At 45.8% G+C, this 22,246-nt stretch overlaps 1 protein-coding gene across 2 annotated transcripts in view; it reads left to right on the top strand.

Moving 5' to 3' along the window:
* Positions 1-5,310: 5,310 nt before the first annotated feature.
* The window catches only part of PLA2G4A (phospholipase A2 group IVA), a 60,958-nt gene continuing 44,022 nt past the window's right edge, over positions 5,311-22,246 (top strand). Inside the window, exons 1-5 of one of the 2 annotated variants that reach the window (XM_008635400.2) lie at positions 5,311-5,427; positions 8,822-8,982; positions 12,279-12,381; positions 12,536-12,687; positions 18,963-19,044. In XM_008635400.2, the coding sequence (XP_008633622.1) occupies positions 12,655-12,687; positions 18,963-19,044 (115 nt within the window). In that variant the 5' untranslated portion in view covers positions 5,311-5,427; positions 8,822-8,982; positions 12,279-12,381; positions 12,536-12,654. Of the gene's footprint in view, positions 5,428-8,821; positions 8,983-12,278; positions 12,382-12,535; positions 12,688-18,962; positions 19,045-22,246 lie in introns of those variants that run through there. The other variant, XM_017736486.1, reaches the window with a different exon arrangement.

Genomic DNA, 22,246 nt, shown 5'->3' on the forward strand with positions numbered 1-22,246 from the left:
GGAAGGACGTTTTTAGGATCTAGACTGACAAACAGCCGGAGTAGGAGTCAGTGTGGGAGTGTCCCAGACTCTTAAAGTGATCCCTGGAGGAAAAACAGGTGCTTCCATGATAAAATCCATGTGATTCTAAAGAGAGATCCCCCAGAGCCCAGGGATGATGTGCTGGGAGTGCCCTTTGCTCTGTGCGAGGGGCAGAGTCCCTGGGGTTGGTGTTGGAGCTGGAATGAGTGGATCCTGCCTGTGGTCTCTGAGCTGGGCTGCTGTCCAAGCCCTCTTTAATTGTGATGGTTAATCTCCTTCCAGATGAGTGGTAGCATGGGTAACTTGGAGAGAAGGATACAGAGCTGCTTTTTCTCCTGATAAAAACATTGCTTCAGCTTAGGATGCTGAAAGTGTATTTTTCAAAGTACAGCTTAGCCTGCAAACAAAAATCTTTGTTTTTCCATCTTTCCAGCTTCCCTAAATATTTAGGGAAAATTTAGGAAGGAGACAGAAAATACAGGGTCAAAAGCTTCCACATACACAAGTTCTGAACTATTTGAGATGTATCAGTCACCTGTGTGTTTTTATGGTTACCTGATAGTAAAGCTGTTGAACTGACTCATCTTTTATATTCATCTCGTATTTTCCTTAGAATGATTTCAGCATAAATCAGTAAGACTCTTAATTTCTTTTCCTACTAGTAATATCAGTGCTCATATCCTTTGCCAAGATGTTTAGGAATGTGCAGTTCTGTAATAAATGATCCTTTTATATTTACTGGGATTATAAAGGCCCTTGCTTGTGCACACACAGAGATCTTACAGTAAGATCTGTACAAGTATGTATTTCTTGTGGTAAGTGGCAGTCCCAGCCCCCAAGGAATTGCATTTTATTAAACATGTATGAAGGACAAGACTGGTAAGTGGAATGTTGGAATAGCTGGAGCTGATGGAGTAAGAATTGGATGCACATGTCCAGGCTGTCTCATCCCATCTGCTCCAGTATGGCCTTGGCCATACTATTAAATAGAAAGATTTGGCCTTACAGGTTCGGTGCGAGGTTACTTTTGATTTGGTGATGCTTTTTTTCCCCCCCTCCCCACTACCATGTCTATTTCTCAAGGGTAGAGATTATAAATAGGGTTTGATTCCTAAAACTGTGTTACTCATGCATTTAACTTACTGCACTGTCAAATGGATGCTAAAAACAAATGTCCCCAAGCAGAGGTTTCATTCTGTCCCATCTCAGGGGAAAGCAAACAGCACCTGTGGGTGATTGCACTGAACAGGGAGCAGCTCTGGCTGGGGCATGCTCGATCACTTTGCATGCTCCATCCCAAAAACTGTGCCTTTGGACCCCAGATGCAAAACTGGAGCTCTATGCAAAGCCAGCAGCTGCTGCCTCATCTGGCAGTCCTGGGAGAAACAGCACAAAACTACATTTTAGGGAGAAGGTGGTTGTAAACCGGTGGAATGTAACTGAGTAGAAGCTTTCTGGTTGATTGCCTTGTGCTCTGTTTTTCAAAACTGGCCTATAATGGAGAATTTTAAAAGACTTTTGAGGCGCATCTGTTCTTTAATTTCATAAATATGGGTGTGTGTTAAGTGAACATTGCAACAGTGGCCATCTCTTGTCCTAGATAATTTCTGTAAGATACAGAACCAACTGTTCATGTGCTGCTGTTCTGTTTGAATCCTTTTCCTCCTTAATCCACAGAGAATGGATAAAGAGTTTCTAACCACAGAACTGAGTGTAACACCCCTTTATCTCCTGATAAGGGCAGAACTCTGTAAATTTCACAAACCTGGTGTTTGGGGACTGTTGTATTGTGAAGAGAAACTAGTTCTCCCCATGTAACCAAAGCCCTACAGCTGTGACTAAAGGACAGTGCTGGTGAAAAACCTGCCACAAAAGGGAACAGGAGCTTGCTAAGAGGAGGGTGCTGGGAAGCAGGTCCTGGTTTCTCTAAATCTGGTGTATTTTTAGGGGGTTTTGTTTGTTTCAGGGACGACACTCTCAGACTCTCTGCTTTTCCCAGGCACTGTGAGGTTCCCTTAAGGAGCTGCTGTGAAGCCTGTGCTGATGGTAATGAGAACCAGCTCTTTGCTAATGGCAAAGCCTGCCAACATCTTGCATTTCTCTGGCATTTTCCACTTGGAATAGCACATGTCCACACAGGCTTTCTTGATGAGTGATTACATTCAGCTGGGACATGCTTCCAAGTGTTATTTTGCTTTTGATACTTAAATTCCTTTTTCCAAGAATCCCAAATTCGTTAACTCAGTGTGTTATTCAGTGAGCTCTTCAACTCCCCTGTGGCCTGGAGAACACAGGTTATATTTTTATAAGGGTGTTTTTGATATAGAGAAAATTAGATTGGCTGTTAGGAAGAAATCCTTCCCTATGAGGATGGGGAGGCCCTGCCACAGGGTGCCCAGAGAAGCTGTGGCTGCCCCTGGATCCCTGGAAGTGTCCAAGGCCAGGTTGGATGGGGCTTTGAGCGACCTGGGACAGTGGAAGGCGTCCCTGCCCATGGCACAGGGTTGCACTGGATGGGCTTTAAGGTCACTTCAAATCCAAACCTTCTATGATTCTGTGAAATTAAATGGCTTCTTCCGAGGCATTAAGTCAAATCCGAATCAAAATCACCATCTGAAAGGAATGCTGTGTGCAGGGAAAGTTGTTCTCCCACAGCTGAGAGTGACCTTTACTGGCCACTTAGTGGCTGTTTACATTTAACTGCTGTTTTGGGTATAAATGGGGTTAAACTCTTCCCCCAAAGAGTTTTATTTAAACTGATGTCGTTTTCTTCTGACAGCTTAGTGCTTTGACAAATTGACATTTTCTTTACAAAAAGTCTTCTTGAAAAGTGCTCAAACACCTGTGCTATATAATCTCTGCCCTGTAACGTGTCAGTCATTTCCCTTTTACCACAGAGCCAACACGTCCATGGGTGTTTAATATGCTGAGAGAGCGTTTGAGTTGGCAAAGGAGGTAGTAAGCCCTCGGTGTCTTAAGAAATAGTTAAATTAGAAGCTTAGGTAGTTTGGTAAGAGAGTAGTCATAGTTCATTTAAGTTTCCTGAACCAATCCTCTGTGCCTCAGAGAGAAGCATGAAAGTCCCCCTTGTGTCCCTGATTTTGCAAAGCTCTTTTAACAAGGGGATATGTAAATTTGGGGTTTCTTCCTCCCTTTTACTTTTGAAGTCATCGTTTGTGGCTCCTTAGTGACTGAGAATTATTGTGTCACACTCCTGAAGGCCATGTTTAAGTTGCTGTGTTTTTATGGGTTGTGTTAGTTCTGTGGTTTTTTTCTGCTTTATGTAACCACTGATGGAATTAACCTTCTGGTACTGGCAGAATCACATTACAGTAAAGAGAAAATTATTTGTTTTTTGCTTATGATAGAGAAAATTTTCCAAGAGTTGTATAAAGATGTTATTTCCAGTTTTAATCTATCTCCAAAGCCTTAGTTGGGAATGTTCGGCATCAGTTTGTTTCGGCTTCAGTCCTTCCCTTCATCCTCTCAGGGCTTGGCTGTGTGAATAACAGTTATCTAAAAATGAAGTGGCACCTGATTCAAAGCTTTTTTCCTAAATCAGCAGGGGTGGCACTGGAGCTCATGCCACAGCTCAGCGTTTTCACTGTTGGCATTCTGAATCCATCCGAAATGGTGGGGCAGAAAATTGAAGCCCTTGGAAAAGAGCAGGAGCACGGCCTTGTTGGCTGGGCAGGGCTGGCAGAGCCGCCCAGGGAACAGAGAGCTTGGGGAAGTTGTGAGAGCCACAGCACAGAAAGAGGAAGCCCAGGAAGAGGCAGTGAGGCACTGCTCCCAGTGTGGTCTCCGGGCAGGAAGGTGCCACTGCTCACCCTCTCCAGCAGGACAGGAGGGTGGAGCAGAGCCCAGCCAAGGCTTGTGGAGAAAGTCAAATCCCCTGAGCAAATCTTTGCCAAAATGAGGTTGCCTTCAAACACAAGCTGGAAGCTCAGGAGCTGCTTGCTCCTGAGAAGTTGTGGCTGCCCCAACCCCGGAAATGTCCAAGACCAGTGTGGACAGGGCTTGGAGCAACCTGGGATAGTGAGTGGCATCCCTGTGGGTGGAGTGAGATGGTCTTTAAGGCCCATTCCAGCCCAAACCGGTCTGGGATTCTGTGTAACAGCTCAGATCCAGGGCTGAAGGTCTGCTTGGCCAGAGGCTTGGCTGTGTGGAGCTAGGTGGGGTTTGCTCCAGGTCTGGCTTTGCTCAGCAGCCAAGGGTTGGATACAAGACAAAGACCACTGTTATGGAAGTACTTAATCTCTCCTCTCAAAAATATAATATATGCGTTGGGCATGTCTATGTTTGTCTTTGTGTGTAAAACATGTATTTATGTTACTTACTCAGACTCCAGCTTGTCAATAGCCATAAAATATTTCCATATAAATTTTACTTGCAGCATTTAAAGAGGCTGAAAAATGCCAGCATCAGAAGTTTGTTCATGACTACTTTTACTAGAAAGTCCAGACAGATTTCCTTGAGTCACTCCAACTTTGTCATGCTTTAAGTGCCGTAGAGACCAAAGGAAGTGCTGCACAATTGTCCCCTTCGCTGCAGACGATGACCAGAGCTCGTGTTTGGAGTGAGGAGCCCAAAACCAGAAAGCTGAGTCACATTGTGCAGACATGACGAGTGGGAGATGACAAAACACACCTTGTGTGTGCAGCCCTTCCTCCAGCCTGGCAGTGCCAGCAGCCTGGGTGTGCTGGCCGGGGCTACAGCCTGTGCCAAAATGCCAGGAAATCCCCAAAGTTGATACCAATTGAACTGAAAAAAAGTGAAACAGATATTGAAAGGAAATATTGACCTTATGTTCAGCTAAATTTGTTTTGCGTGCGTTACCTGACCAGAAGTCTGCTGTTAATTTTACCAGCTCTTTCCGTTTTTAGCTGGATTTGTTGGTTTTTTGTGTGAAACCACTGCATAACTGTAGTGCAGAAGGACTGTCAACTGCAGTTGAAGCCTGAGTGGATCAGGCACCTTTGCATGTTGGTTTCTTCCCCCAAAACCCCATAAATACTTAAATAAAAGGTAATTCTAATGTTTTCCCTAGAGTTTTTGTTTTTAAACCATTCCTACTTTACAGCAGGGAAGCAAAAGAAGGGGAATGAAGGCATGGAGAAGTTAAAGATATGTAAGAACCAAACCCTCGTGATTTCAATGAAATCTTTAAAAGACGTTGGCCCAGAAATACTTAGAAGTTGGCTGAGGTTAATGCTGTACCCAAGGGACAGGGATGGATTTGGAATGAGATTTTTGGAGGCTGATTCTAGACCTCTAAATCATGCAGCAGCAGTTCTTTCCACAGTACCAGTGAGGCTTCTGGAAGGGGAATCCTGAGCTTTTGGCAGGCAGCAACTCTTGACCACAGTGCAGCAGAGCAAGTGGAAAGTTTTGCCAATGCTCCAGGTAAGAAAGAAATGCAGGGGAGGTTTTTTCCTTCCTTCCCCCCTTCACATGAGCTTTAAAGGAACATAGTCAAGAAAAAGCTCTGCCCGGTCAGGTGTTGCAGTTGAGATGTCTATCATTTAATTTTAGGAGTTCTTGCATAAGTGTTTGCATTCCTGGCAAGACTTTGGAAGCTGCCACTGGCAGTGAGTTTTTCCATTTCAGAGAGCCTGGCTCTAGGTTCTTGGGGCACCCAGTATCTCAAAATTCAAGTGCTAGCCTTAAGCTGGGCTTCCAAAAGTGAAAATACCTTTAAACAAATAACTGTCAAACATCTCTGGAAGTGTCCAAGGCCAGGCTGGATGGGGCTTGGAGCAACTTGGGGTAGTGGAAGGTGTCCCTGCCCATGGCAGGGGATGGCACTGGATAGGCTTTAAGGTCCCTTCCAACCCACTTCATTCCAGGATTATATGATGAAAAGTTTAACTGTGGAATAAGTAGTTTCCAAATTCCTAATGTACAGAAATGCTGGGCATTTTTCCATCTGCTTTTCCTAATTGCACTGTGCTCGTAGTAAATTACCTGCAGAGATGGTCTTGCAATGACACAAATTATAGGTGGACTTGAGTAGTACATTGTAATTGTTTTAGGTCTATATGCTAATAATTCTTTTTCATGGAACTTCCGTCAGATTTTTCACATTCTTTGTCTCTTGGCCTTCTTGCTGGAAAACAAGTGAGCTGGTTCCCACATAAGCCTGACCCACACAGTGGGGATTACTGGTCAGCTGCCTGAGGTTTTTTCACCAGTTTTGAGACTCTGCCATCTAAACACTCTGCCTTGTGGCTTTGATTTCTGTAGGAAAGGATAGTGATTGTTGCCATTTTTAAAGAGTATTCTTGGCATCTCTCAGCTGAGCTTGTTTTTTTCCCTCTCAAGGCCGTTTTTTATTTCCAGTGCGATTTAAGTTGAAGTAAAATATGACGTTGGAGAACACTTATTTAAAGGTATTAACTCAATTTCATTCCTGGAACAGATGAACTCCTTACTTGGAATTCACTCGGTTCACGTTGAAATCCTTCTGTGAGTTTGCCATACAGTGAGTTCACGTATGGCGACATGGGTTTTTCTCATAACCCCACAGGCTGTTGCAGCGAGTGGTTCTTGTTAAGATTCCTTTGCGTAAGCAGGATAATTGTAACATAAACCATTGTGCCCTGAATCAGTTGCCTCTTCCGCAGACCTAAAGATGGTGTCCATGGGGAAACTACAGCACTTGGCTGGGTTTTCTGTCCAGGGAACTTCCATGGCCCATGTGACACAGGTGTGGGTATTCAGGCAGAGATGCTTCCAGCCTCTTGAATATTCCTGTTGGGGAGGCCATTCCTTGCAGAATGTAAGATAGGGAGGATGTTTTTTTCTCTTGGATTGAATCCAGCCTAATTCAAGTTTATTAAAGGACCATGTCTGATGCCCCTGACTCCCCTGGCCTTGCCTCCTGTAACATGGAGTGTATCAGTGGCCTGATAACTCTGCGACTTCTGTCTTCCTCACTTTTGGCCTCTGAAGTAGCCTTTAGCACTAGAGAAGGTGATACTTTGAACTGGTGGTGATTGTTGGGACTTTTCCAGAGTTTCAGCCCTGCTAGAGTGTTTACAGCCCTCCTTCCACTGTTGCTGTGTCACCTATACTTTCAGTAATTCCTTACAGGCCAACAGGTCATCTTTAGAAAAAGATTCACTAGCTTTTCATCTATTACCTCCCCTATAGCAGGAAGTCAAATGTGGTTTCCAAATCTTAAAATCTCCTATCTAGCTATGCTGTGTCAACTTCCTTGATGAGCTTCACCCCACAGTGTCCCTCCAAAAATGTGGCACAAAGGTTGAGCTTTTTGCCGTTCTGCTCGGAATCCTTCCACCCACCCATGCTTCCTTAGCAAGGCATGGGGAGAGCAGTCATAGAACTACAGAGTCATTGGGGTTGGAAAAGGCCTGTGACTGATCCCCACCTTGTCAGCCAGATCAGAGCACTTCCCTGGACACCTCCAGCGATGGGGACTCCACTGTGGGCAGCCCGTTCCAATGTCTGACAACCCTTTCCATGAAGAAATTTTTCCTGATGTCCAACCTCACAGCCTGAGGCCGTTCCCTCTCCTCCTGTCCCTGTTCCCTGCGAGCAGAGCCCGACCCCCCCGGCTGCCCCCTCCTGTCAGGGAGTTGTGCAGAGCCACAAGGTCCCCCCTGAGCCTCCTTTGCTCCAGGCTGAGCCCCTTTCCCAGCTCCCTCAGCCGCTCCTGGTGCTCCAGCCCCTTCCCCAATCCTGTTCCCTTTCCTGGACACGCTCCAGCCCCTCAAGGTCTCTCTGGCCATGAGGGCCCAGAACTGGACACAGCACTCGAGGGACCTCAGCAGTGCCAGCACAGGGGACAGTCACTGCCCTGGGCCCGTGGCCGGAGCATGGCTGGGACAGCCCAGTGACCATTGGCCTCTGGTCCGCCTGGGCATACCTGGGCTCATTTTTAGGTTCTGTCCCCAGTACCCCCAGGGCCTCTTCCAGCTTTCCAGCCACTCTTCCCCTCAGCCTGGAGCTGCATGGGGCTGGGGTGACCCAAGGGCAGGACCCAGCACTTGTCCTTGTTGACCCTCATCCTGTTGGCCTTGGCCCATGGGTCCACTTGGCACATCAACAGAGCATCTACTTTTCCATTTGTGGTGGAAGTGGAGTGATGGGTGCTCTACATAGAGTCAGAGTAATCCTTCCTCCTTGTGTGGGAAGCCCTAAATTAAGAAATAACATTACAGTGATTTTCCAGGATGCTGGGCAAAGTCATGTAGAAACAGCATATTTGTTATTTCTGTTATACAATCACAGGATCAATCTAACCAAATAAAATGCTGTAATCTGATTTGATAGAAATGGAGGGTGACATTCATACAAAAAGCCTGAGTCATTACTTAGCTTATTTTCTACCGTTTACTCTTCTCCTAATAGATTGAAAGTTAATGACTGTGCTGGTGAGTCACACTTATTATTTTTAAAATTTTTCGTGTCTTTGATTTTTGAAGAAGAATTGGACAGCTTGATATAAACAACCTCCCTCTAATGATTTTTCTTACACTCATGAGGACGTATTCTGGTGATGATATTTGTATTGTGCTGTGTTTGCTCATTTTCAGAGCTTTTCCACTCAGTGAGACTAACTCTGGAGTAAGCTTGTGCTCAGCATGGGAAAAATCTCATTAATCTTATCTTTGATATATTCTGTATGATTGAATTACCTGTTTACTGAGTTTGAAAGTTTACTGAGAATGAAAATGTTCCAGTAATAATCTGTGTATGTGTGTGTATAGCTTCTTTTTCTGAGTTGTTTTGTTACAGTCAGTCTTCCAAGACAATAATCCCTTCTCCACTTCAGTCTGTCACCTCAAGTGAGAAGGAGCTGAGATCACAGAAGTCTCTTGACTCAAGGAGGGATCCAGCTATCCACTGACAGCTTGGTACTGATGGCATCTGAAACTGTGCCTAGCCATGGAACACCCTTGTCCTGACAGAAGCAGAGTTCACTTTTGGGTGAAGGTGAGATTTAGGCATTTAAGGGAAGGCTGGCTCTCCATGACCAGGCTGAGATTTATGGCGCTTGGAGAAAGGGAAAGGCTGTCTCTCCATGACAGGGCCAAGCTAAAGTGTGGTCTGTTTGCTGTGTAGTTTGTAAACTTGGACATTGGCTAATAAAACAGTGAGAATCAGAGGGTCATGGAATGATTTGGGTTGGAAGGGAAATTAATGCCCATCTAGTCCCAACCCTAGTCGTGGCAGGGACACCTTCTACTAGCCCAGGTTGCTCCAAGCCCCATCCAACTTGGCTTTGGACACTTCCAGGGATGGGGCAGCCACAGCTTCTTTAGGCACCCTGTGCACAGGGAAGAATTTCTTCTTTATGTTGCACCTAAATTTCCCCTCAGTCAGTTTGAAGCCATTCCCCCTCCTCCTGTCACTACAATTCCTGATGCAGAGTCCCCTCTGGCTTCCTTGGAGATCCCTTCACATCCTGAAAGGCTGCTGGGAGGTCTCCACACAACCCTCTGTTCTCCAATTAACTTCATCTCTTTTTTGATTTCCTATAATATACAGTTAAACAGTCTGGCCAGATTAATGTTGGTGGTGCTGTCTGTGAGGTGCTTTTCCTTTAGGAAGGAATGCTGTCAGCCCCGGCAACAGCGCAGTCACAGATGGTGTGATATCACCAGATATCAGGGAAACAAAACAATCTCTGTTGGTACTATCAGAGTGTCCTTGAAGATGTGTTTAGAGGCACTGTTTCCCCTACATCTGCCAAGGGCTGGGCTCACCAGCTCCAGCTCAAGTGCAGGACTTTGTGTGTGCTTGCGATACAGCCCTGAATTAGTTACAGTCAGCCTGGGGAGGAGGAGGCTGAGGGCAGAGCTCACCAGGGGCTGCAGCTGCTCCCAAGGGGCAGCTCCAATCTCTGCTCTCTGTGACCAGGGACAGGACCCAGGGAATGGCTGGAGCTGTGCCAGAGGAAGGTTTTCCTTGATACTAGGAAAAGGTTCTTCCCCCAGAGGGTGCTGGGCACTGCCCAGGCTCCCCAGGGAATGGGCACAGCCCCGAGGCTGCCAGAGCTCCAGGAGCGTTTGGACACCGCTCCCAGGGATGCACAGGGTGGGATTGTTGGGGTGTCTGTGCAGGGCCAGGGGTTGGACTGGATGATCCTTGAGGGGCCTTTCCCACTCAGGACATTCTGTGATTCCATTAAGACTTTTCCATTAGGCTTTGTGGGATGGACAGTGTGTAGGTGAAGTGTTAAGCAAGATAATTTTGGGATCACAGCTTTATTTGCTGCAGATGTTTGCAGTGAACATTCTTCAAGACTTTCTTCACAGCTCTTGATGAGTGTAATTGGGATTTCCTGCTAGTGCTGTATTTCCTGCTCTGCTGCCACACTGCGATTTTTAGATCTAGAAATGTCTTCGTGTGCTTTACCCAAACTCCATGGATAATGTAGTGTGAGTTTCCAGAGGGTGTGGTGTAATTAACTCATTTGAATTAAATCCACTGTAAGGGTTGTAAGTATTCAAGTCACTTAAATGTCTGCTTTCTCTTGAGATGTCCTGCTGGCTCTGGGAAGAGCATGGATCCCTGGGCCCCTGAAATGGCACCAGGGCCTGTGCTCGGGTACCTGCCTGTGTTTATCACATCCTGAGAGACTGATTAACGCAGCAAGCCAGGAGCTCCTATTTGGAGTCACATGGCATGGGCAGGGCTGGGATGTGCCGTACTGCTCGTTGGAGCCGTGTGGGGGCCCGGGATCCCAGGCTTCGTGTGTGGCACGGAGGTCTCCGTGCTCCCTGGCCCTGCTGTCCCCCCTGAGAGCCCTGCCTGTGGCCCATGCTCTGGGCGGGTGTTGGGATGCAGTTGCTGATGACGTGGTCGCATTTTTGTCCGCCTGCATGATCCTTGCCTCATCCAGCATGGAGGGCAGATGGCGCTTGGGGACTCATCCTGGCCCCGTAGCCAAAGAGACTGTTGTCTGCAGCACCACGAACGCGCTTCCTGCAGATGTTGAAACAAATGAGGCGGGGGGTTGTAGGGAGAGAGCATGATCTCATGTCTGAGCCAGTTGAGGGATCATCTGGGGAACTGGAACTCTGCCTTTAGGATGCGGGACATTAACTCGAACCAGGCTTTTCGTCCTGGGTCTAACCTGTTCTCTTATTTCCCCAGACAGAGCAGTACCCTTGGCTTGGTTTTGTGTATCCTCTCAAAACGAGCATGGTAGTTGGCTGTGCACTTAGGGGAAATGTGTATTTAAGGTTTTGCAAATTTCCTCTCCATTACGGTGATTGGGTAGCTCCTGTTGTTCCCTTTTCTGGATTGCCTTCCAGGCTGGCAGCAGTTCCTCCAGAACTGATATGGCTGGGCACGTTTACCACGATTCTCCAATGCTGAAGTCTTTCTTATTCACACTTCCTCAGATAAAAATGAATAAATAAAGCCAGGGTGATCCCTAGCCTCAAACTGTTGTTAGGGCTGATAGGAAGGGGTGGTCAGGCATGACTGGGAAGTGATGGAATCACTGTCCCTAGAAGTGTTCAGGAAACATGTGGGATGTGGTGCTTTGGGACATGGTTTAATGATGGACCTGGCAGTGCTGGATTAATGGTTGGACTTGATGATCTTGGAGGGCTTATCCAGCCTTAATAATTCAATGATTAAAGAAAGGATATTGTAATGTTCTAGTAATCATAAAGAAACTAAAGTTGTATTATAATGCCTTCATGCAGTTGCTCAAGAGCAAAGATTTGGGAGTGACATAAATCATCGTTTAGGGCTTATCCTGCCATTTCAGAATTGAGGATTAGGAATCATTCCCTCGAGAGCAAACCCCACATGGTGCTTTGTTTCTTTGAAATTTCTGCTGGTGGTTCAGGTCTGACTGTGGTCCAGCTGGATCTGAGAACTGATCCTGTCCAGCAGTTCCCAGGGTTTTTTAGAGATGCAGAAAGGAATAACCTCTGTTACTTTGATGCTTGAAAACAGTTCTGAAGTTGAAGGCCTCTGGTGGCCCCTGATCTTCACAGAGTGCTCAGAAAGCAGTGGCCTATGGAGAGCCTGTTGAAGTCCTGCCAGCTGGTTTGCAGTTTGCCCCTCGAAGCCTCTGGAGCATCTCCAGACAGCCGAGGTGGCTGGGAGGTTACACACAGCTCCAGCTGGAATTCCCTTCTCGGATTTACAGAGGGCAATATTACTGCTCCTGCAGAGCTCACAATCCTAACTAGGGTTGTAATGGGTGGAAGTATAAATACTACAATGTATTTAAGGAATAAATGTATTCCTTTCTTGTTTATCTGTAGAGCTGCTAGAAACACTGGGATGACTGGAATTTAAGAGACTTGATTCCTGCTCTTACCCTGAGGCAGAGGAAATAGGCACGAGAAATTTCTCCAGCTCGGACAGGTAAATACCTGTATCTCCATAGCTTATGTGAAATTAAGTTCTTGGTAAACAAACAAATTGTGGAAACCTTCCTAAAGAGTAGGAACTGATTTGCTCTGTAAAATACAGTTTAAAAGGAACAGATTAATTTTAATTATATCTTTTTCTTTATTAGAAAAAGGACCTTTCTGCTCTGAAAAAAGGGGAACTCTGCTCTGAAAAAAGGGGAAGCCTCTCCTGTGTGGGATTGAAATAGATACTTGGCAGTTGTCTTGAATAAAAACGAAGGCAAAAATGTCTATCATAGATCCTTATCAACACATTGTGGTAAGTAGCACTGAATCTTATATATATCTACACCATCTTCTGTGATATCTACTGTCTTGTATAATGACTTCCCTGCTGGAAGTTACTCTCAATAAGCACATATCACTGGAGTTATTACTATTTCCTTCAAGAAATGGTTGGTGTGTCTAGCTTTCTTCCTTACAGTGCAGTTTTGGGGCAGGGGGTTTTGTACTCTTTTCCTTTTCATTAGTATGAATGGAGGGATAAGTTGACAAGTTGGGATATTTAGATCTTATACTGGTGTATATCAGTAATGTTGGTTCAAAGAGAATCCTCAAAATATATCGTGCAAACACTGAGTGAGATGATCTGTGCCACTCAGCAGCACACTGTTCCCCTGCTTCCCTTCCTCCTGCTTTATTCCAGTGTTCCTGCTGCATCCTTGTCCCAGCTGTCACACCCTTGGGATGGCAGTGAGCCAATGGACGTTCCTGAATGAGCAAAGACAAAAATTTCTTAGGGAGAAGTCCTTCCCTGTGAGGGTGGGGAGGCCCTGGCACAGGGTGCCCAGAGAAGCTGTGCCTGCCCCTGGATCCCTGGAAGTGTCCCAGGCCAGGTTGGATGGGGCTTGGAGCCACCTGGGCTAGTGGAAGGTGTCCCTGCCCCTGGCAGTGGGTGGGGTGAGATGAGCTTTAAGGTCCTTTCCCACCCAAACCATTCTGGGATTCCATGGAAGGGTTAGAAAATCTGTTCTGTGCTGTTAGAACTGGCCCAAGGTGAGCTCAGCCTGTGGAGGTGTAGAAGTAGGGACAAGGGAAGTGGGAGTAGAACTGCCCTTCACGGGGCAAGCCCGTGGCTGCACAGCCACTGACCACTGGGATGTTCACACGTATCTGTGCTGGAAGTGAGTTTCCAAAGCAAACACTGGAACAGCAATTCCTGCCCAAGCTGAAATCTGGAGCCATGCTGGGCGTGTTCCTATCAGGGGCTTCTTGTAACAGCATCATGCTGACTGTAGCACCAGTGAGGTGTCCCCAGAAATAGCTGCCACACACTTGTCAGTGTTTTACGTGGCTAAAAATACTCCCTGAGCTTCCTAGAAGTGATCTCTTATCAGCCCTGTGGTTTGCGCCCCGTGCACTCACATCCTCCACATCAATGTGCAGCCAGCAGATGTCAAACTGGCTTTTACTCCCTCGCCAGTCCTGTGAACTGCTGGGAGGGAGGGCAAACCTCAGGGTGATGTCTGTGTAAAAACAATACTGACTTAATTCCTTTCAGCATCAGTGCCCTCTCCTGGATGGATTGCTTGGAATGATCTGTACCTTTATGGGAGAGGTCTCTGAGGCACTCGGTTGTATTTTATCGATTCACTGACGTAAAAAGACTTTTTGATACCAATAATCAACAAAATGGAGCTGTCCTACATATATAATATAATGAATGAAAAGTGTGTGTAGTAAATGTAGTTACAGCTCTCTGGGAATGCTGAACTGTTGCTGTGGGAGTGTTGCTAATTCCAGAATCAACACTGTTCATGCAAGAGCTGATCCTTTAATTGCTTGGAAAGTGAATGGAAATCTTTGAAGTTTTTTAATTTGAAAACTGAAATCCCTTGGAAAATTTTACTGAAATTTCAAACAGTCAAGGGCAGCAGGCTCACATCAATGCAAAATCTTGCATTTAAATTATAGTTGGCATTAAATTACTCAAAAGGATTCTGCATTTTCCAGAAGTCCTTGTGCTAACTGTTGCATATTTTCTGATGATTTCTTTTCTTCTCATTTTATGAAAGACTCTGAGGTATAAATTAAAATGTTCAGAAAGCTGCTGCAGGTGCAGACAGAACTGACTATACCAAAAATGCAAAGAATTCAAGTGTGTAATACATCTTCATTTACTTTGATATGGGGGATAAATATTATAAGAATGGGAAAAATGACTTCAAGATAAAATTTGTGTGTGTGCATAAAAGTTTGTCTTAATTGTAATACCCTGTGAAAGAAGAGCATGGACTCCATGAAAATTAATTACTTAAGTAAACAGGCAAATATTTTCATTTGTCTAGCCCCATTGTTAGCTCAAGTGTCCTTAACATGAAGGAAGTAAACCCATTTAATACTTGTGCAGTCTGCCTGTGCCAGAGCCTCCTGATTGCCTGGCACACAGAATGCCAGTGTCCTGGTGGAGCTCCGCTCTGTGACTCAGCATTCTGGAATATTACACATGTGGTATTGGACACATGCAAATCCCTGCCTTTCTGGGCACGTCCGGAAGGGCGGCAGGGAAAACCCGCCTGTGTTACGGGAGATCTTGGGGCTTGTCCCAGCCCCTGGTGGGAAGGGGGTGGTGTTTGTCTGCTCACAAACGCAGGGACATCTAAAAGAGAGCAAAGCAGATAATTAGGGAAATGTTACTGGGGGGAAGGAAAGCACTCAAAGGTGAGAGAGGAGCAACGGAGGCAGGAGCAGGAGTTGTAAGAGATGGAGAGCTGAGGTCAGGTGTGAAAAGAGGAGATGCTGAACCATGGCTGTGCAGTCATGGAAAACCTTGTGGATTGAATAGTGAACACTGTCCACCTGAGTTTCCATAACTCAGAAAACCCACATTCAGACAGGGCACAGTGAAAACTTCTTTTCTCCTTTCCTCTCTAAATTTCTGGAGAAAGAGGAAGTGAAATGAAACACATGTAAAGCGAGGTCACTTTGGACAGTGTGTTTTAGTTTTTTAAATCCATGGAATCCCAGAATGGATTGAGTTGAATGGGACCTTAAAGCCCATCCCACCCCACTGCCATGGGCAAGGACACCTTGCCCTGGAGTTAATTGTGAGCTTTTGAAATTTGTAACCTGTCCTAGATTTTTAAAGGAATGTAGATGTTGCTTCTCTCAGTGTTGCAAGGTTTAAGTGATTTATTTACTATCATCTGTTTTTCAGAAGTACTTGAGGAGTTTGTACAGATTTTTATCAAGACTTAAGGTGAACATAAGTCACATGAGAAAATGCAGCTTAGTCATCTAAACTAGCAAGGGCTGGATTTGTAAAGGCATTCAGAGTCAATGCATTTATCGTGGTGTTTTCAAGGGGCTTCTTCAGAACTCCCTTTGAAAATCTAATAAAAAAAAAATCTTCTGAAATATGGACATTTAGGCCTTTTGATCTCCTTAGAAACTGGCCCTTAAGTGGAAAATTGCCCTAATTTCCGCCTGCACTTAATCTGCATGAAAAAACATTTATTTTGGTGTAAGAAGAGATCTAGACTTTAGAGCTTCCTGTGTGTATTTGTGGTTTTTTTTGGGGTTTTTTTCCCTAAGAGGGAGATTGTTTATTTCAGTAGTGGCAAATTTCCTCTAAGTGTGTGGCTATGGCCAGATATTAATAACTGTGTATAACTGCAATCCTCAGTGTGTTGTTTTGGGTGAAGCACAGGGAAAGAAGGTACTGCTTTTCTGTTTTGCCAGGCCTCTGTGTTCTCACATGCCTTTCAGAGGATCCCAGTCTTAAACCAGACTTAATTTTCCTGGCAGTACAACAGCTGGAATGACGGGGGTTGGTTGCTGCTTGAGTCAATAAAAAGCAGTTTTTGTGATGGCATTAGTAAAACAGTTATCAGCTTGTAATAGAAATAGTGATGGTCCCTGTGCTGCTGGGAAGAGAAGAAACTGGTAAGTGATGGCTTGGCCTTGCTTTGATGGTAGACATATGAATTTAGGCATGTGAGTTTAGACGTATGGGAGATGCAAGCAGATTACAGAGTGCTTGTTGCCAGGGAGTATCGTGTAGTATCCCCCTTTTCCAGCCAGAGCTGTGGGACACCAAAAGTGCACATGAATTTCACCTATCAGCTGAGAACTAAACCCAGCACGCCCATGTCCCATCCTTGTCACTTAATTGCAACTCCTCTTCCCTGCTAAGTGCTCAGTGATCTCTGATTTGTGGTCTCCAGTGAGGACAAGCTCTTTCTTGACAGCTGAGAAAAAGGAGGCGGATTGTGTGTTTGTAGTTTGGGCTGTTTCTTTTAATTACAAGGTTGGATATGACAAAGGCAATGCTTCAGTCTGTATGAGGAAACAGGCCAGTTGTGAAACCAACTTCATCAATCTGACATACCTGGGAGATAATATAATAGGGAGATAATAAAGCAGCTTTGAGCATTTTCAGACAGCCAACTGAAAATAGGGGGCAGCGAGAGCCGGTGGTTTCTGGAGAGTCACAGCTTGTAAAAGTACTTGGGGCAGGGTAAATGACAGAGCTGGGGTGACCTCACATGGTTGTGTTCCCAGCCCTTCCCAGATACCCACAAAAATCCCCATTTACCCTACTGTGAGGAAAACTCTGGAGATTTTTTTGCCCTGTGGCAGAGGCAGAAATGTATTCAGGGAGAAGTCATATCCTCCTTCCTGTTCATCCATCTTGAAGCTGCAGTTCAGAAGGTGATGGATGTCACTCAGTCATTGGGATGTCTTCATGTCAGCCCATGGAAGGCTGTTAAATAGGTGCTGCTCCTTAGGAACTTTGGGTTCCCACAGCTGAACCCTCTCTGCTGGGTCTGATGCTTTCGAGGTGAGCAACATCCCGCTGAGAGTATTGGGAAGAGTCTGAATTTCCCTCTTCCTGTGGTTGCTGAACCACTTGCTGTGCCTTGATGGTTTCAGTGCACCACGCTTGGTATTGCCACAGTTTCCCCTGCCTGCTCACTTGGTCTTGGATCCACATAACTCCTGTGGCTGCCAGGGGAAAATTCCAGAGCCAGGCAGATAGTCCTGGCTGGAACCTCCAGCAGCTGGCAGAGCGTGGGGGTGATTACAGCCAGATAAAGCTGCTGAACTCAGTGTCTGGGTCAGGCAGTGGCTGCAGTGAAGTCATCCCTGTATCACTGTGGGCATTTTCTCCTGGAGCCTTTGCCATGGGGATGTGGCCGTGCCTTTGCACACCTCAGGCTTCTGCAGGAGCTGTGTTGGTATCACTGGAGGTGCTTTTTAATGAGTCCTGACTCAAGTGCCACTTAAGTACTCACAAGTCACTTTTGCTGTTTTTAGGAGATTAGTTTTGGCTTTCTTTTTTTTGAGAAAATGATATGTAACCTATAAGATATTAACTTTTTTCTATATTTGTGTGAAAGGGATCCAGTTTGGCTCAGGTCTCTGGGTGTGAGCTGTAGACACAAAATAAGGGTTGCCTGAAACAACCAGTTCTAAAAAAAAAAAGAAAAGGAAGTGTCCAGATGAAAATTAGCAAGAAGGCACCAGGCAGAGCCTGAATGAGCATGTCCTGTAGCAGGGTTATTGTCTATGATTTTCAATAAATTTCAGTGAATTTCCTGAGGGTGGCCTTCTCCCTGGTTGTTTTGTTCCCAGTGACTGATAGGCTGTGTTTATTTTAATGTACTTCACAAGGTTGGTGGGTGGTTAGGAAAAAAATAGGAAATATGCAATTGTGTGAGACCTGATCCTGGCTTTAATACCTCACATTTCCTCCCAGTCTCTGTGTCCCTGTAAAGCCACTGTTGGCTGTCCTGCAGTCTGTGCTGGTGATTCTCAGTGGTATCCAGCAGGTTGGTCAAACTTTGGGCTATGTAGATAAAGCAACAGTAGAGCTGAGTTGGTGACCTCTTTTTATTAAGGCTTTTACTTTTTGTTTCTTAATTTCACATCTTTTCCTACTTCCCTGGCTTGCTGGGGACACACCTGCTCCTAGGCAGGCAGCTCCTGCTGTGTTCGGGCTTTGCAGGAAATGGGAACCTTCAGAAATTGCATGAAATGTGCTGGTGACTGTTTTTAACAGCTTGCTTTGCACCTTCCTTACATCGTCTCTTGAGGATGCTTTCACACTGAATATTGATATGTACTAGAAGGTACAGCACTAACTCTACCCCTTGCGTGTGCAGCGTGCATTTATCTATTCCAGAACACAGACTTTGAAGTAATTCCTGCCATTCTTTTTAGCAAGGGAAGGCAATTACCACAACAAGCTGTAAAATAGCCTGGTTTTATTTTTCCCTTGCCATACCCCGTGGTTCCTGCCTGACTAAATGCCTCGGAGCAGGTTCTGTGGTGAGGGAGGGGGAGTGTTGTTGGTTGAGATTAGTAGGTGTGGCTGCAGGAAAATCCAGCAGCCCCAGTGCAGGTACCTCTTGGTAAAGATCCAGGGTGCAGTTCAGCTTTAGGATGCTCTATCCAGTATGAGTTTCCCTTACATTTTGACTGGGTGATTTCTCTCTCTCTGTTTTTGGACACAGTGAAACCTTATTTTGATAGATGGGGTTTCTTTTTTTGGTTCTGGAGCTTAATCACTTCTCACTCTCTGACTTCCAGGTGGAACACCAGTACTCACACATATTCACTGTGACAGTAAGGAAAGCCACAAATGTCACCAAAGGAGCCATTGGTGACATGCGTGAGTATTTCTCTTTCTGTTCTGCCTTTCTTCCATGAGCCTGTTGCCGTGGGCAGGGGGATGTGGTGACACATTGTGCATTAAATGGTTGTTAGTGGGCTGGTGGTGGGTTTCTGTCTGCCTTGTTAAAGCCAGGGCAGAGTCCCCGTGTCGCTGCTCACTCTCACTCAGAGAGCAGATCTGCCGCTCCTTCTTTCCATTGATCCAGAAAGGCTGAGTGAGTTGTAAGCGATTTGCCTCCAAGCCAGCAACACCTACAATTAGCTTTTTGGCTCAGTCAGAAGTGCTGTGTGAGTGCAGTGAAACTGGAAATTGCTGCCTTCTCACAGGGCTGTGGTTTGGTGGGGGAAAGAAAGAGCCCAGAGCTCTGCTGAGTCAGTGCAGAAAGCAGAAAAAATGTAAGGCCATTTAAAAAAACCCACCCAAATGGGTCAGCAGATCTTGTGGTAGGGAGATGGATGATGCCAGCACTTCTTCCTCTTTCTGGGAGTCTGCTGAGCCTCTGGACTTTGCAGCTGAACAGGAAACCACTAGGAAGAACAGCTCTGCTCTTCTCTTAAGGGGGGAAGAGGGAGAGAATATTGGCTGAATCTGCAAAAAGAATATTCCTGCTTCCTTAGATCTGACTGCTTTGCTGCCAGGCCATGTCTCCCTTTTCCCAGTGCTCCCCAAGGCTTGCAGGCTGGGGCAGGAAGGATGAGTGTGACTCTTGGCTCCTGCTCTCCCATCAAGCTGATTGGACATACAAGTGTTTCCCAACTCTTGGAAACTTACTTTTGGGTCAAACTACAGCAGCTCCTCTGACCCACAGCTTTGCTTCAGGGGGTTTTCATAACTGAAGTCTACTGTTGATGCTAAAATTGTGGGAGGGATACTTGAAAGGGGGATATTCAACAGCCACAAGTACAAGGGAAGAGATGGGAGCCCTGGCAAAGGGGAAAAAGGGAAGCTATCTGTCATCCCCTGTGGGGTGAGGGGTAGGAGCACACAGATGCATGAAGATGCATTGGGGTGTGGGGGTGTGTGTGTATATACATATATATATATATAATTTCATCTATATGGTGGTCTTTAGATAAGAAGACCTCAGGAAAAGTGCTGGAAGAGAGGAACAAGGAGCCTGTGAGTTTGTGTGTGTGTAAGAAGATGAGTTAAATGGAAAGACACAGGTTCTACACGGGTTCTTGGACACAGGCGTCTGTCATGAGACAGTGGGGGCAACATGCGAAGGGAAAAAAGGGAAGTTGAAGTGGGGGCCCCATGATATGATATTAAAGGGAGACTAAAGGGTGATGAAAGCCTGGAGATCATGGCAACTTTGTGCACCAGAGCAAATACTGTCCTGTATAAAGTACTGTCCTATGAAGTATAAACTTCAAATACTATCCGTCAATATAATTGAATTTTTTTTCTAGAAAAAACCCTCTTATCTTAGCAAGTCATCAAAATCGAGAAGCTGCTGAGGAAGAACATTTTATTTTGATCAAACCTGCCAGAGTGATGCTCTGGGGCCACTGAAACCTGCTTGGCTTCTTCTCTGAGGCAGCTGCCAGAGCTCAGTAGCCTGAGGCACCCCCAGTCTGGGGCATCTCTGGGTGAGCTTCCAAGGACCCAAGGCTGGTCCTTGGGGTCCTGGCAAATCCCCCAAAGTGAGAAAAACAGATCTTTGCTTCTTTTTTTAATTTTGGGAAAATTAAAAGTGTTTTTATTCCCTGTTACTGGAGCGTGGCAGCTACCTGATCAAATGAGTGATTGTGTTAATTGCTATGAGGAGGTGCTTAAAGCTGTGAGTGGGGAAGGGCCTTTACAGTTGATTGTGTATATATATATATATATATATATGTATGTATATCTTTGTTTTATTTGATTGGATCTGCCTACTGCCCAAAATGAAACTTGTTGAGGGAATTGCTGAACTTTCCCATCGGGTTTTTTATCTCAAGGACAGGAAGGTGGCTGTGACAGACCACATGTGAGCCCTGGTTGGGGTGGGTGCCTGAGTGTTGCTCTCCCCTTATGGATGCTCCCAAGCTGTTGACTCTTCTGGGGGATTGCCCCAAATTTTTTCTGCTGTTGTTGCTCCGGGTTATGAACCAGAGATGCTCTGGGAATAAGAGAGTTAATTTTACGTTGTGGGGTGATGGAGGCCTGGGGGAACATGAGGGATTTTGTATGTTTTGCTGGTTTTTTTTCCATATCAGCCTTTCCAAGACTTTCTGGAACAGCTCTGAGAGATCTGAGCAAATCTAAGTCTATGAAATACGCTGAAGTGCTTTGTGTGATATTTTTCGTCCTGAGGCTCTGAAGTCTACCTCTGCTCAAGGAGTTTTAGCTGGCAGGTCTGGTGTGTGTGGTGCCCCACTCCATGGGTGGCATGGAGGCCCTGACTCCTCTGTCATGGCCATCCACACCTCTGTCTCCTCAAGCCCAGGCTGGGAAGATAACCAGTATTTCTAGAAAGTTTTCCAAGATTTCTTGAGCTCTTCATGAATGGGCAGTGTAAGTGGTTGTGTCATCCTCAGGCCATTTTGTCATTCTGTGGATCTGTGTGTGGGGGTGATAAATGAGATTTCCTGTAAGAACTCACCACCCAGGATGGTGGGGAGGGGGCAAAAGAAGTTTGAGGGCAGACCCTTTCCTTCCCAGCAGTTCATTCAAGTCCCTTATTTCAGGTGTCTGCCCATTTACTGTTGCCTCTGTGGAAGTCCTTCCTTTACTGGTGTCACTCATTTCAGTTTTAGTGTCCCTGTCCGGGTGATTCCCATGCCCTGGGTACCGTCCTGTCAACATCCAGGTGATGCAGCTGTAGCTTTACAAAGGTTTAAATCCTGGTTTAGAGGCTGCTGCTCTGGTAGATGTGCTCCGCTTGTTTCCAGGCTGGAAGTTTTGTGAGCTGAGTAAGTGCAGCAGAGGTGTGCTGGCTGACCTTGGCTGGCCGCTCTGTTACTCCCTCTGTCAACAGGACAGGGCGAGAACATGATGTAAGGGTCAGCATGAGGACAGGGACATCTCTCACCTCTTACCCACACAGGCAAACAGGTTCAGTTTGAGGAAATGACTGTCATTTATTGCCAGTTAATTGTAGCAGAGTAACATAGTCAGAAATAAAGCTAAACCTACCTCCTGCTGTACACCTTTCCTTCTTTCCTGCTGCATCCCTGTACCAGCTGTAAATGGGATTGGATTCAGCCACTGGACCCTG

Source organism: Corvus brachyrhynchos, unplaced genomic scaffold, assembly GCF_000691975.1.
Source record: "Corvus brachyrhynchos isolate BGI_N302 unplaced genomic scaffold, ASM69197v1 scaffold155, whole genome shotgun sequence".
Taxonomy (NCBI): Eukaryota; Metazoa; Chordata; class Aves; order Passeriformes; family Corvidae; genus Corvus; species Corvus brachyrhynchos.